Raw genomic sequence first — 13098 nt, 5'->3', positions numbered from 1 at the left:
TGCCCGGGGTCCCAGAGCGAATAAGTGAGGAAGCTGGGATTTGAAACGAGGCCCTTGGAATTGAAACTGTGTCCCTTTCCACTACAGCGTGAGAAAGTGGGGAAAGTAGGGCTGCAGACCCTAGAAAAGCGGTGAGGGCTGAGCCAACGCGGTGCCTGGCCGGATGCAAGTGGTCCGTGGCCAGAGCACCCAGAAGTGTAGGCAGCTCGCCCCTTGCTCCCCCTAGCCCAGGAGGGCACTGGCTCCGAGACTCGCAGGGCCCCGTGTGAAGGCAGGAAGAGCCGTGTCACAGCCCCCTGGGGCCTCGGGCTGGGTCCTCGCGGTCCCGGCTGGCCGGGGGAGCAGGAAGGGGAAGCAGCAGCGAAGCGCGCCGCGGACCGTCCCGGTCTGGCCAGCTCCGAGGCCCGGGCCGCGCTGACCCCCGGGCCCAGAGGGAGGCCGGGCGCAGAGGGAGCAGGGAGCGCGGCCAGCCCCGGGCCGGGCCGGCCCGCCCCCCGGGGGGTGTCCCGGGCCGCTGGGCCCGCCCAGGTAACCCCATCCTCGGCCCGCCTCCGGCCCGCCCCCCCGCCCGCCTCTCCGCTCCCTCCTGCGCCGCATCTCGGGACTCTGGGGCTGCGCTGACAGTCGGCTCGGCGCGGAGCCGGGCAGCGGGCGCAGCAGCCGCCGGGCAGCAGCCGCCGGGCAGCCCGCAGCGCAGAGACCAGGGAGCGCCCCGCCGGCCGCCGCCCGCCTGCTCGCCGGCCCCGCCCCGCCCGCCGCGCCGCCCCCTGCCCTGCCCTGCCCTGCCCTCCCCTCCCCGCCCGGCGCGGGCCCCGGCCGGGCCCCGGCTCTGGCTCCCGGAGTCGGACTCGGAGCCCGCGGGCTGCCCACCTGCAGCCCCGACGGGAGGGTCCCAGCGCGGCCGCTGCCCGGGCCGGGGGCGGGCGGCACGATGAGTCCGCGCTCCTGCCTGCGCTCCCTGCGCCTCCTGGTCTTCGCCGTCTTCTCGGCAGCCGCCAGCAACTGGCTGTAAGTGGGGCTGGGGGAGAGGAGAGCCGCCGAGCAGGGCTCGGGAGGGCAGAGCAGGGCAGGGCAGGGCGGGCAGGGCAGGGGCCGGCGGGCGCGGGGTGGTGCCAGGCGGCTAAGGGCACTGGGCACGGGGGGCTAGGGAGCTGGGCTGCCCGCACTGCGCCGAGCAGGTGTTCTTCAGACTCCCTCCCGCCTGCCCCCCGCCACGGAATAAGAGCCCCCAGCGGGTACCCCAGTCCTTCGGGGCCGCTGTTGGCCTGGGCAGCCCCGAGCCAGTGAGGAGCCGGAGCTGGAGCTGGGGGAGCGCGAGGAGTGGGAGTGGGAGATGGCAGCTGGGGCTGGGAGAAGGGGTTCCTGTCCCGGGCAGATGGGCGCAGCTCTCCTGACTGCCCCCGCCTCCTACTCCCCGGGCGCTCCTGCCTCCCTCGCCCCGGGTCCCCTGCCCTTCCCCTCTCCGGCTGGGGCTCGGCTGGCGGGGCTCGGCTGGCGGGGCTCGGCTGGCTCGGCTCTGACAGGTCTGTTGTGAAAGTCAATTACTGAGAAAGGCTCAGGGATTTAATAGCAGGTTAATCCCAAGAAGAGTCCCCGGGAGCTGCCTGTGCTCGGGTTGAGGTGCCGCCGCCGGCAGCCCGCGGGAGAGCTGGCGTGTAGGGACCTGTTTGTGCCCGGAGGGGCCGGAGCTCGGGCGGGGGCCGCGGCGAGAGGGGCCGGGCTGGGGCCAGTGTGGTTTCTTAATGGCGGGTGCGATGTTGCTGACCTGGGTTTGGTCCTGAATCCCTTTCCCCAAGGAAGAACGCAGCCTGAACTGAATGAAAGGAGGACCTCTCCACCCAATACCCGCTCCAGCTCCCAAGCTTGTAGTTGGGCCAGTGGCCTTCAGGGGTCCCTGGGGAACTTAGCTCTCCCTGGCCCTGCTCTATGTGTAGGGGAGCTGTGATCCCAGCAGGGTCACCGAAGCCTGAGATGGGAGGGGGTGTTGGAGCTGGTCTGGGGAAAGAGGCCAGTGCAAGGAGAGGAGGGGGGAGTCGTTCCTCCTCTGCCTCCACCCTGGCATCTGCCCCCCTCCCATTTCCCCCAGATGCAGCAGCACCTGCAAGCATAATCCAGTCCTGTTTTATTTCGCTGCCCAGGGAGCCTAGACCCCAATATTGATCCGAGGACTAAAGGGGGGATATAACCAACAGTGTAGCCTGGGGTTTCCATGGAGACCGAGGAGAGAGGAAAAAAATTTTCTCTCTGCATGAAGACTGGAGAACAAACGTCTCCCATGAGTTTGTCTTCAGTGTCCACTGGCTGTTGCTATGAGGTCATTGTGGCCTGCCGGGCCTGCTGGGAAGGAGCTGTGTTCAGTTGGGGTCAGAGCCACCGGGGAGTTTGGGGACTGAGGTGATGTGGAACTTTCCCAGCTGCTCAGGAGACCCACTTGGGGCAGAGCCTGGGGGAGGCTGCAAGTGGCTGGTAGACAGTTTTGTTTTTCTTGGATTCCTAATTTGATTAACACTTCGGGAGCTGCCCCGTGCTGCTTACACAAACCCAGGCCAGCGCCATATATCCCCCCACACCCCTAGTTGGGTGGGAACTGGATAGTAAACCTCTAAAACTGGAGGAGGAGACCCCCAGGCTTGAGCCTTGGGTGGGGACCGCCCAGGACAGTACCTGAAGAGCTCTAGGCCTGTCACCTTGTAAGCAAAGTTCTGGCCTCCACAGGAGAGAGTTGGGGTCCCAGGGGTCAGTGGCCTAAGCTCTGTCTGAGTCAGGGCTGTTTGTTTGTCTTGGGCATCTCCACAGTGAGCCAAGTGCTACATGCAGCCCATCCAGCTGGGGTGGGGGCTCTCCTACCACCGGAATAGTGGGGAGTGGAAGTACATGGAATTAGCCAGCATTTCTACAAGGCTTTCTAATTCAGGAGGCATTTATTCCACCACAACCAGATGAAATGATCTCCAAGGTCCTTTCCAGTTCTCAATCCTGTAATCCCTCTGACCTTGGCAGGGAGATGCTGTAGATCCCTATCTTTCTATTTTACAGATGAGGAAACTAAGACTTTTTTTACAGATGAGGAAACTGAGGCTTAGGGGGGAAAAGTGATTTACCCTAGGTGACATAGTCAAGTGACAGAACCAGGAACCAGCCCCAAGCTTTCTGAAGCCGGGTCAGGATCTTTCCCACTGCCCCAAATGCTGATTTCTGTTGCGGCTGGGAATTGTGATCCCTTGGGGATACCTAGAGCACACACCAGCTCCACCCCACCCCCAAGCAGGAGAAGCCCCTTCCCACTTCCCAACCACATGGAAGCCACTCAGTGGGTCCCCATACAGACCAGAGGGGAACTTCAGCAATCCAATTTTTATATCATGGGAGCAGGAAGCAGCCACGGCAGCAGAGGTTGGCAAACCTGTTCTCTGGGGCCAACAGGTGAATTGGGTTGTGGGGCAGCAGATCATGGGGATAGCCTCACCGGCGCCCCTTCAACCACCAAAGGCCAAAGGAAGGTTTCTGAGGCTACACTACCCTGAGCATTGGCATCTCGGCTGCTGGCTGACTTCCAAGATGAGGTCAATCTACAGGCATTCCACATGTTTCAGAGAATCCAGGGGGACTAGACTCTCCAAGTTGGAAAGGACCTCAAAGGGCATCTAGTTCAGTCCCAAATGGACAAACAGATATTAAACTGAATTACTGATCATCTCCGATGTGCCCAGGGCTAGACTAAAGGCACATAGCACACACACAGCTTCTGCCCCCGCACTCCCCTCCCACCACAGTAGGAAATAGAAAGAAAAAACAGCAATAATAGTTCATATTTCTCTAACACTCAAGTTTATAAAGTACTTTTATAAACAAAGTGTCCCAAAGGTCTTAATGAAGTTTTAAAGTATTATAACTTTTGGCTGCACTAAGACTTTTGGGACACCTAGTATATTATCCCATTCCAGCTTCCAAAAAGTTGTTGAGATAGGTACTATGCCCCTCCTTTATAGTGACCATTAAACAATTTCCCCAGCATGGTACGCTGGAAAAAAGCAAGTGAGTGGGGGAGGGCAGAGTGAAGTAGAGAACCTGAGTTCCAATCCCCTCTCTGATACTGACTGCCTATGTGTCCTTGGGCAAGTCACTTGACCTTCTCTGACCTTAATTTCCTCATCAATCAATAAGCATTTATTTAGGAACCTGTAATTTTTATTTATTTATTGTTTATTTAAGTGCCTCCAGGTGCTGGGGATACAAAAATGAAACAATCCCCTCTGTCCAAGCACTGAAGCAAATGTTGAAAATGGGGGGTTGTGCTTGCTGGGCTCTAAGGTCCCTTCCAGTCTAGACCTCTGATCACCAAATGGAATCCTGGGATCCATGGTCACAGGGCTACTAAGCACTGAAGCCAGTCTTTGGGGCTCCCAACTCCAAATGCCCTAATTCATCTACTTGGTCATATCTTCTGCATCAGATGCTCTCTGCTTGAGAGTCCTGATCCCTCAAGAAGCTTGTCATCCACTTGGAAGGCAAGACTGATCTATGAAATAACAGAACATTGGAAAGTATGCTGAATCTGTCCTCAGGGACCTGAACAGAATTCTGGTTCTGTTATTTAATGTCTGTGTCAGTCAGTTAGTGGATAGACATTTGTTAAGCACCTACTAGGTGCCAGGCTAAGTATTGGGGATACAAAGAAAGGGAAAAGCCAGTCCTTGCCCTGGAGGAGCTCACAGGAAGGGGGAGAGATCAAATGAAAACAAGTATGTGCAAACAAGGTAACTTGGATGGAACCTCCAGGTTAGGTACTACCATTATGGGGAATTGAGGAAGACTTCTTGCAGAAGGTGGGGCTTTAATTGAAAGAAGCTCATTGGCAGAATTGTGTGAGGAGAGGGTTCTAGGCATGGGGGACAGGCAGGCAGTGAAAATCCCCTTGAGAGAACAAGGCTTGTCCTGATGCGTGTAGGCAGTGTGCAGCTGCACTAGGTATGGTGACCTGCTCTGGACGGAGATGGGATCTCAGTGCCCTTCTGAAAGCTTGAGCCAATGGTGAGGAGAATGTGCTGGTCCTTGAGAGAATGAGGTTCTCCTCCTGGCTTGGCCATTCACTAGCTGCTGGACCTCAGACAAATAGTTTGCTCTGGGTAATGACCATGCACCTGGGGTGTTCTGAGGATCAACTAAGACAGTGGCTGCAAAGTGCTTTGAAAAATTGAGACCATCAGATAACAGAGGAGGGGGAGGGAGAGAAGAAATGAGGAGGAAAGGAACTGTTGTTTTCCTGAGAAGGAGGAAGGCACAGTGGAGTCAAGAAGACCTGAGTTCAAATCTAGCCTCTGACGCTTGCTAGTAACATGACTCAGGCAAGTCACTTAATTGTTGTCTGCCTCAGTTTCCTCAACTGAAAAATGGGGATAATAATAGCACACTTACCTACCTTCTAGGCTTGTTGTAAAACTCAAATGAGATAATATTTGGAAAGCACTAAGCACAGTGCCTGGCACATAGTAAACCCTTAAGAGATGATAATTCCCTTCCCGTCCCACTGATAGACCCTCAGGATGGGCCAAGGCAAGGCACTAGTCTTGACCTTTGAAGAGCACTTATTCAAAGGGCTGAAGCATTTTTCATACTGAGGCTTCATCTTTCCCAAAGGAGCAGCAGAAAGAGCCCTGGAATTGGGTTCCAGAAGCCCTGGGTTCATAGGATCCTTGATCTAGAGCTAGAAGAAAACTGGTCTCCCCTCATTTTATGGATGAACTGTATAAATTGAGGCTTATAAAGGTGACCTGCCCAAGGTCACACAGGTAGAAAGCAACAGAGCAGGCTGGAAATCAGATCCCCTGACCACTCAATCCAGTTTTCTTTCCACTGTTGCCATTAAGTGAGCCCTGTCACTTCCTAGCTGTGTGGCTTCGGACCTCTCTGAGACTTGGGTTTAGACTTAAAATGAGCTGGAGAAGGAAACAGCAAACCACTCCAGTATCTTTGCCAAGAAAACCTCAAAGGGGGTGACTGAACAGCAATGAAATACACAGTGCTGGGGGTGGGGGGGGCAGCCAGGGAAGGGCAGCATTGGCATCCTCCCCACATGGATGTCCTGAAGACCATTGTACCTAAAGCACCACAAACTGGAAACTGGTGTGCGTACATCGGTTCTGGCTCCTAGTGAGTGAGGAGTGATTGTGCCTGGCAGTGATTCCCTTGGGAGCCTTTCTTTTTTGTCTTTGCGATAGCAGCATGTACTGCATAGTAGGCACTTGTTGAGTGAATAGATGCATGGAGAGCCTGTGCTTATGGAGGAATGAGCAGGAACTGGACTGGGAGTCAAACACCCTGGGTTCCCATGTTGCATCTGCTACTTGCCATCTGAATAACCCTGGGCAAGGCATTGCCTCTTTGCAAATTCATTGCCTCCTCCTTCATGAAAGCTGCCAAGAGGTAGATGTGGACTTGATGTTAGAAAAGTCTTACTAGAACTTTGGGCTGTCCAGGAATGGAATGGACCACCTGAGGAGGGAGTGAGCTCCCTGTCCCTAGAGATATTCAAGCAGAGGGTGAAGGATCACTTGTTGGGGATTTTGTGGAAGGAATTCCCATTCAGGTCTGGGTCAGATCCAAGGGATGGTCACTTAGATCCCTTCCAACTCTGAGGTTCCAGAGTAGAGACAGGCTTGGACTAGGTAAGCTCCTTCCCAATGTTCTTATGATCTTATACTTGGGCTGGTAAGAGACTTGGACCAAAGGAAGGTGGGGAAGGCAACGGGGGTGCACTAGCTTCCTCCCTGGCCCAGCTTTGTAAGCACTTGCTCTGTCTAGACAGGATTATGGGCTGGGTCCCAAAGATTGGGGAAGTTTCCCCTTTTGCCTGTTATCCTATATTCCATATTATTATGATAATTCCATCATGATCATCATAATGACTGACATTTTATATAGCACTTTAAGGTTTGCAAAGTACTTTACACACATTATCTCATTTAAGTCTCAAGATGACTCTCTTAAGGTAGATACTTTTATCCCCATTTTATAGGTAAGGAAATGGAGGCTCAGATTTGCCCGGGGGCACGGAGTTAATAAACGTCAGTGGCAAGATTTAAAGCCAAGTCTTCCGGACCACCAGATCCAGCAGGGTGCACTCTACAGCACACAGCTTCTCTTCTAAATAGCCAGATCTGGAAGGGACCTTAGGGGTCTTCTGGTTAATCCCCTTTGTTCTAAAGAAGACCACCCTGGAGCCCAGAGATGGGGAAGGGACTTGGGAGAAGTCTGGGCAGGCAATAGCAGATAGCAGATTGGGGATTTGAAGTTTGTCTTCTGACTCTTCTCTCACCACACCTCACAGATAAGTAATCTTCCAGGCTGGAGAGAGCAGGGAGACCCCACCTGGCTTCCAGAAGACACCTCACGGTGACTGGTTGGCACTGCCAGGAGGGCTGCCTGAGCCTTAGCAGGTATGCCCAGACCTGTCTCAGGGCACACAGTGTTCAATGCCCAGCCCCATTCTGATTCCCCAGGTGTGTGTGTGTGTGTGTCTGTGTGTGTGTGTGTGTGTGTGTGTCTCAAGTATGTCTGCACCCTGGGGCATGTCAGAAGGGCACAGGCCCCAGCTGGGTGTAATTCCCCAAATGTGGGTGTGGTATGGTATGGTGTGCCACTGTGGACTCTGATGAGCCAAGCTTGCAGCTCTATTCCATGTGCAGGGTGGATCTGGAGGGCATGCATCAGTCTGAGCCCAGGTGTGTGCCGCTGAGCTGGCTCACTCACAGGTGAGGGTGTGCCCCACCACCCCTGTGAAGCCACCCCCTGGGAAGGATCTCCCCCACATCTCCAGAGTCCTGTCTCAGGTTCTTTGTGCCATCCCGTGCTCTCAAAGAGTCACAGATTTCAAGTTGGAAGGAACCTGAGAAACCATCTAGTCAATCCTCTCATTTTGTAGAAGTGGAAAATTTGAACCCGCCTCCTCTGACTTCAAATCCATCATATTTTCCATTGTGCTACAAAGCATTGCATTAAAGCTACATGCATACGATATTTAGCTTTAAATTCCTTGGAGCAGTAAAAAAAAAAATTCAGTAAAAATTGGAATGAATGGAAGGAATGAATAAATGAATGACATTTGGCTCTAGGAACAGCGGGCTTTGAGTTAAATATTAGAGCTAACGTCGATGTTGTTGTATCTCATAAAATCATAACGTTTAGGGATGGAAGAGACATTGGAGGTCTGTTCTACAGACAGAGAACATAAAACCCAGAGGGATTAAGTGACTGAATCTTCAGCAGCTCCCTATTGCCCCTGAGATAAGTTACAAACTCCTCAGCTTGGCACCCAAAGCCATTCACAATTTGGCACCAGACTGCTTTTCAAAACTTATTTTCCTTTGCTTGCCTTCATGCCCTCTGGGGTCCAGTCAGACTGGGTTGTTTACTGTTCTCTGAACTCAAAGTTCCATCTCCCATCTCTGTGCCTTTGCATAGGCTGTGCTCCCACACTTGGAATGCACTTCCTCCAGCACCTCCTTTTCTTAGAATCCCTAGCGTTTACTTACTTAAACTGTATCCTCCTCCCACCCTTACCTATACACACACACACACACACACACACACACAATATAAACCCCAGGGAGATAAAAGTACTACTTCCATTTGTCTTTGTATGCCTACTAGTAGCATTTAGAATCATGTAGCACAGAAAAACACACAGAATAGATGTTGGTTGAATTGTAGTGAGGAGGTATCAGACCTGGCTTGCAAACTCAGCTCTTCCAACTCCAAAATCCAGGGATCCATGGCCTTGAATCCTCTCTGAGGACCTGGGTCTGGACTAGGGATAGGTTTGGTCATCGTCCCATCTCCTTTCTCATAGGCTTAGGCTCTGGTCCCTGAAGCCTAGGGTCTGGGCAGGTGTAGTCATGTGCACAGCCGTGTCCAGAAGGTGCATGCATGCATGCTGAATCTGGCTCTCACCCCAGGCTGTAGCCCTCAGAGCCAGGACTGATGCCCTCTCTCCCTCTGCCTCAGAAGTCCAAAGATCAGGGTATTCCAGCAGGGTTTGCTCAGCACCCCCATGATCCAGCTGCTGTCTGCTGCCTTTTGATTTTTCTCTGGGGCTCCTGGATTAGCAGCTGAGTGGCTCAGCCAGCATCTGACAAGAAGGGGCTCCCCAAACCTGTCAAAACTCGCCCAACTCCCAGCCCTCTGGCTCTGTTTGGAAAGTGTCTTGCTCACACCGAACTCTCCTCCCAGAGTCCTCAGACAAGGCCCTGAAGCAACCCACAGAGCCAGTTGGGCTTAGGGGAAAGTGAGGGGAGTGGGAGAAGGGAGCTTAATGCCCACCCCCAACTCCCTAAACTTAGCTTTAAGAGGAGCAGCACTGCCTAGGTGCTAGGTACTAGAACTAGGATAGAGTACCCAAGGGAAGTTGAGTCCCAGCACAGCTATTGACCTTAGACAAGTCACTACCCTTCCTTCAGACCTTACTCCCCACCTTTGTCATATAAGGGCAATGAATTAGAATTATCTCTAAGCTTCCTCTCAGCTTGGATAGTCTATGTCCTAAGGACCCTGACATTTCATATTCTAAGGTCTCTCACAGCCCTGTGTTCTAAGGGCCCTCCCAGCCCTGACATCCCATGTTCTAAGGGCCCTCCCAGCCCTGACATCCTGTGTTCTAAAGGCCCTCCCAGCCCTGACATCCTGTGTTCTAAGGGTCCTCCCAGCTATGACATCCTGTGTTCTAAGGGCCCTCCTGGCTCAGACATTCTAAGCTCTCACATCCTAAGGTCCTATCCACATCTGCATCTTATGACCCTCCATTTCAGATACTGAAACCAAAAGACTGTTTGTGAAATCCACTCCCTCAACAAACTCCGATGCTTTCAACCCAGCTGGAAAGTGACCCTGTGACCTGGCTGGGTCTGTCTCCAGATTTCCCCATGGGGACTGCCAGGTTTTATCTCTGTGTCCCAAATCTCATCCTCTGTGACTTAGCCAAGGGCAGAAGGAGGCCCAATCCCTGCAGTGACCCCCATCAGCCGCATTCCCTGAACCTCCCTCCCTCTCCCCACTCAACCTTCCTTCCAGGCACACTTTACACCAAACCACTGCAAAAAAATTCCAAGTCATCAGAGAATTCCAGGTCTGAGGGAACTCGGCTGAGGAGAGGCCAGGACAGAGAGGAAAGGAAGGAGGTCTTTCCCAGAAGGGAAAGAACCTAGTCTAAGAAAAACATTACGTCTGCAGAGAGAGCAGGAACCCATTGCCGGGAAAGAAAGGGGAGATTCTAGGGGTCCCCTGGTGCTTTGGGTTGCTACTGCTCTGAGATGACTCCCTTAGGCAGTTCAGTAATAGTAAAAGAAGCACTGGACTTGTTGTCAGGAAAGAGCTAGGTGTGAGTCCTGACTCTAACACTTAACAAAAGCTACATAACCTTAGAAGGGCAGCTAGAGGCCGCCATAGTGGATAGAGTGCTGGCCTGAAGTCAGGAAGACTCAGCTTCCTGAGTTCAAATCTGGCCTCAGACGCTTCCTAGCTGTGTGACCCTGATCAAATCACTTAAGTCTGTTTGCCTCAGTTTCCTTATCTGTAAAATGAGCTGGAGAAGGAAATGGCAATCTACTCCAGTATCTTTTCCAAGGAAAATCCCAAATGGGGTCACGGAGAGTCTAAAACAGCTGAACACCAATAAAAATTGTGTTGGGGATGGGACAAGAAAGGGGAGGAATTACCTTGACTTGTTTCGCTTCTCAGTTTGAATCCTGGCTTCTTTCTGATCTCATTCAGTGCCTTGCCTGGAGCATCAGAGACATTTTATTCCTAGCATGGACATATTATCTCAAATGAGTTAATAGTTGTAAAGCACTTAGTGATGTGCCTAACATACAATATGCACTTAATAATGCTTATCCCTTTCCTATTTCCCCACTTTACCTCCTCAAGCATCTTCTGGTTCACCATAATAATAATAATTCCCATTTCTAAAGCACTTTAAGATATAGCAAACACTATACTCCTAACAACCCTATGATTCATGTAGTGTAACTATTACCATATCAGGTGGCCTAAACATAAATGTAATTTTGTTTAAAATAGACAAAAACAAAAAGGAAGGCAAAAATTCTAAACCAAGCAAGGGTTACAGAAGTGAACATTCAAAATAAAACAGCTTCAATTATATAAAATCATATAAATATAAAATTATATAAAATAAAATAATGTAATATATGATAAATATATCATATATAATATATGATATATTATAATATAATATAATAATAAAATTAGATTAAAAAGTCCATTTTTTGCAGAAATAAAATCAATATACCTAGAACAAGAAAAAAATGATCAAGAAGGCAAAAATCATTATATCATGGTATCTAATATATAGAAGGAATTGACATAAATTTTTGTAGATAAAATCAAGAGCCATCCCCAATGAATATGTGGTAAAAATATAAGCAAAGTGTCAAAGATCAACAATGATACCCCAAAATTTTCCAAATCACAACTAAAAAGAGAAATGCTATGAGGTTTCACCTTACCCACCAGGTTGGCATAGGTGAAAAAACTAAAGACTGAAACAGCCAATGTTGGAGAGACTGACCTTAAAGACCCTGATATATGGTTAAGTTCTGAATGATACCAACCATTCTGCAAAACATTTTGGAATTCTGGGGGCAAGAGCAAGGCCACTAAATTGCTCACATCCTTTGACATAGTGGTCCTACTACTGAGCATATACCCCAAGGAGATCAATTATTATATGTAATTATCATCACTCTTTTGGACCAAGACAGAAACTGAGACTCGGAAAAAATGAAATGGCTTGCCCATTGTTGGGCAGTTAGAAAGTACAGTATCTGCGTCAAGACCCAGCCTCAAGGTATCTGACTCTATATCTGTCATCCTTTCCACTATATTTCTGCCTCTTCATGATTTGGGAGTGGGGGGAGACTGAAATACTCAGAACTAGGATTCTGGGGATGCAGTCCATTAATTCTGTGAACAGCGCAGGTATTTCTAAGGGAAAGTAACAGGATAGATTGTGTGTCAGAGCTGGGGGGTGAAGGAGCAGCGTGGAGAAGTCTTTGCAAATCTGTACCTGGGAGAGCCCAACCTTTCAAACCAAGTGCCCCAGAGTCCTCTGAACACCAGTCTGATTGTTCATTTTTCCTACAGCTGAACTAAAGATTGTGCCCTTGGTCCCCTCCTGTCCTAAGGACAGGATCCTTCGGAATTCATTGGGAAATCCTGGCAGGGGGGTGGGAGTTGAGGAATCCAGCCTGGACTAGATAGGAATCTCCCCTAGAGTTGGTTATTGGGTAAACTATGCACCCAGTACCCTGATCCTGAGATAACCATTACAAAAACACCTGGTCTCCACTCCTTCCCTCCAGGCCCAGGCTCCACTGGTGCAGGCAACCATACCAGCATGGGCCTAGTAGCACCCATCTAGCTCTGCACCCAAGGAAAGGGTGCTGCCAGTACTGGGGATTCCCCAACAGCCTTGGCTACTGCTGCTGCCAGCCCCACCCAGGGTCTTGGCAGTTCCCCTGGGAGCAAGAATCCAAAGAAATGCCCTTTCACCAATATTTGGATGTAGGGGAGGGGCAGAAAAGAGCCCCAGGAACTTGGTTGGGGAGGTAGGGCCCACAGGAAATAGCTAGCATTTATATGCCTTAAGATTTGCAAAACACTTTACGTATATTATCTTGTTTGATCATCGAGAAAGGCAGTGGTTGTTAGGGCAAAATCTCCATCCCCCCCCCCCCCATTCCTGGGACACTTCCTAGCTCCGAATGCCTGATCCCTACCCTCCTGCCTCTCTCATGTTAGGCCCCAGTAACCTTCCCCTGGGAGGTATCTGCCATCATTTTATTATCCCTGTTGTACAGATGAGAAAACTGAGGCTATGAAAGGTTAAGTGAGCTATCCAGAGTCATGCAGTTATTAAAAGTCTCAGGTAGGATTTGAATACAAGTCTTCCTGATTGCAGACCCAATGGTCTATCCATTGCATGACCTAACTACTGAGGAACAGAAAACAGAGAAGTCAAGACCCTCAGAGATGGGGCTGGGGAACAAGGCCATCAGGATAGGAAATGGGGAGGACTAAACC

The 13098-nt window shown here is 51.0% G+C and overlaps 1 protein-coding gene across 1 annotated transcript in view; it reads left to right on the top strand.

The window, feature by feature from the left end:
* The first annotated feature begins 783 nt into the window (after positions 1–783).
* WNT4 (Wnt family member 4) overlaps positions 784–13098 on the top strand; it is a 51909-nt gene continuing 39594 nt past the window's right edge. Inside the window, exon 1 of the mRNA XM_072609220.1 lies at positions 784–1008. Within this exon, the coding sequence (XP_072465321.1) occupies positions 932–1008 (77 nt within the window). The 5' untranslated portion in view covers positions 784–931. The remainder of the gene's footprint in view (positions 1009–13098) is intronic.

Source organism: Notamacropus eugenii, chromosome 5 (genome assembly GCF_028372415.1).
Source record: "Notamacropus eugenii isolate mMacEug1 chromosome 5, mMacEug1.pri_v2, whole genome shotgun sequence".
NCBI classification, from domain to species: Eukaryota; Metazoa; Chordata; class Mammalia; order Diprotodontia; family Macropodidae; genus Notamacropus; species Notamacropus eugenii.
The sequence above is the reverse complement of the archived record's forward strand: the minus strand, read 5'-3'. Positions and strand labels throughout refer to the sequence as shown.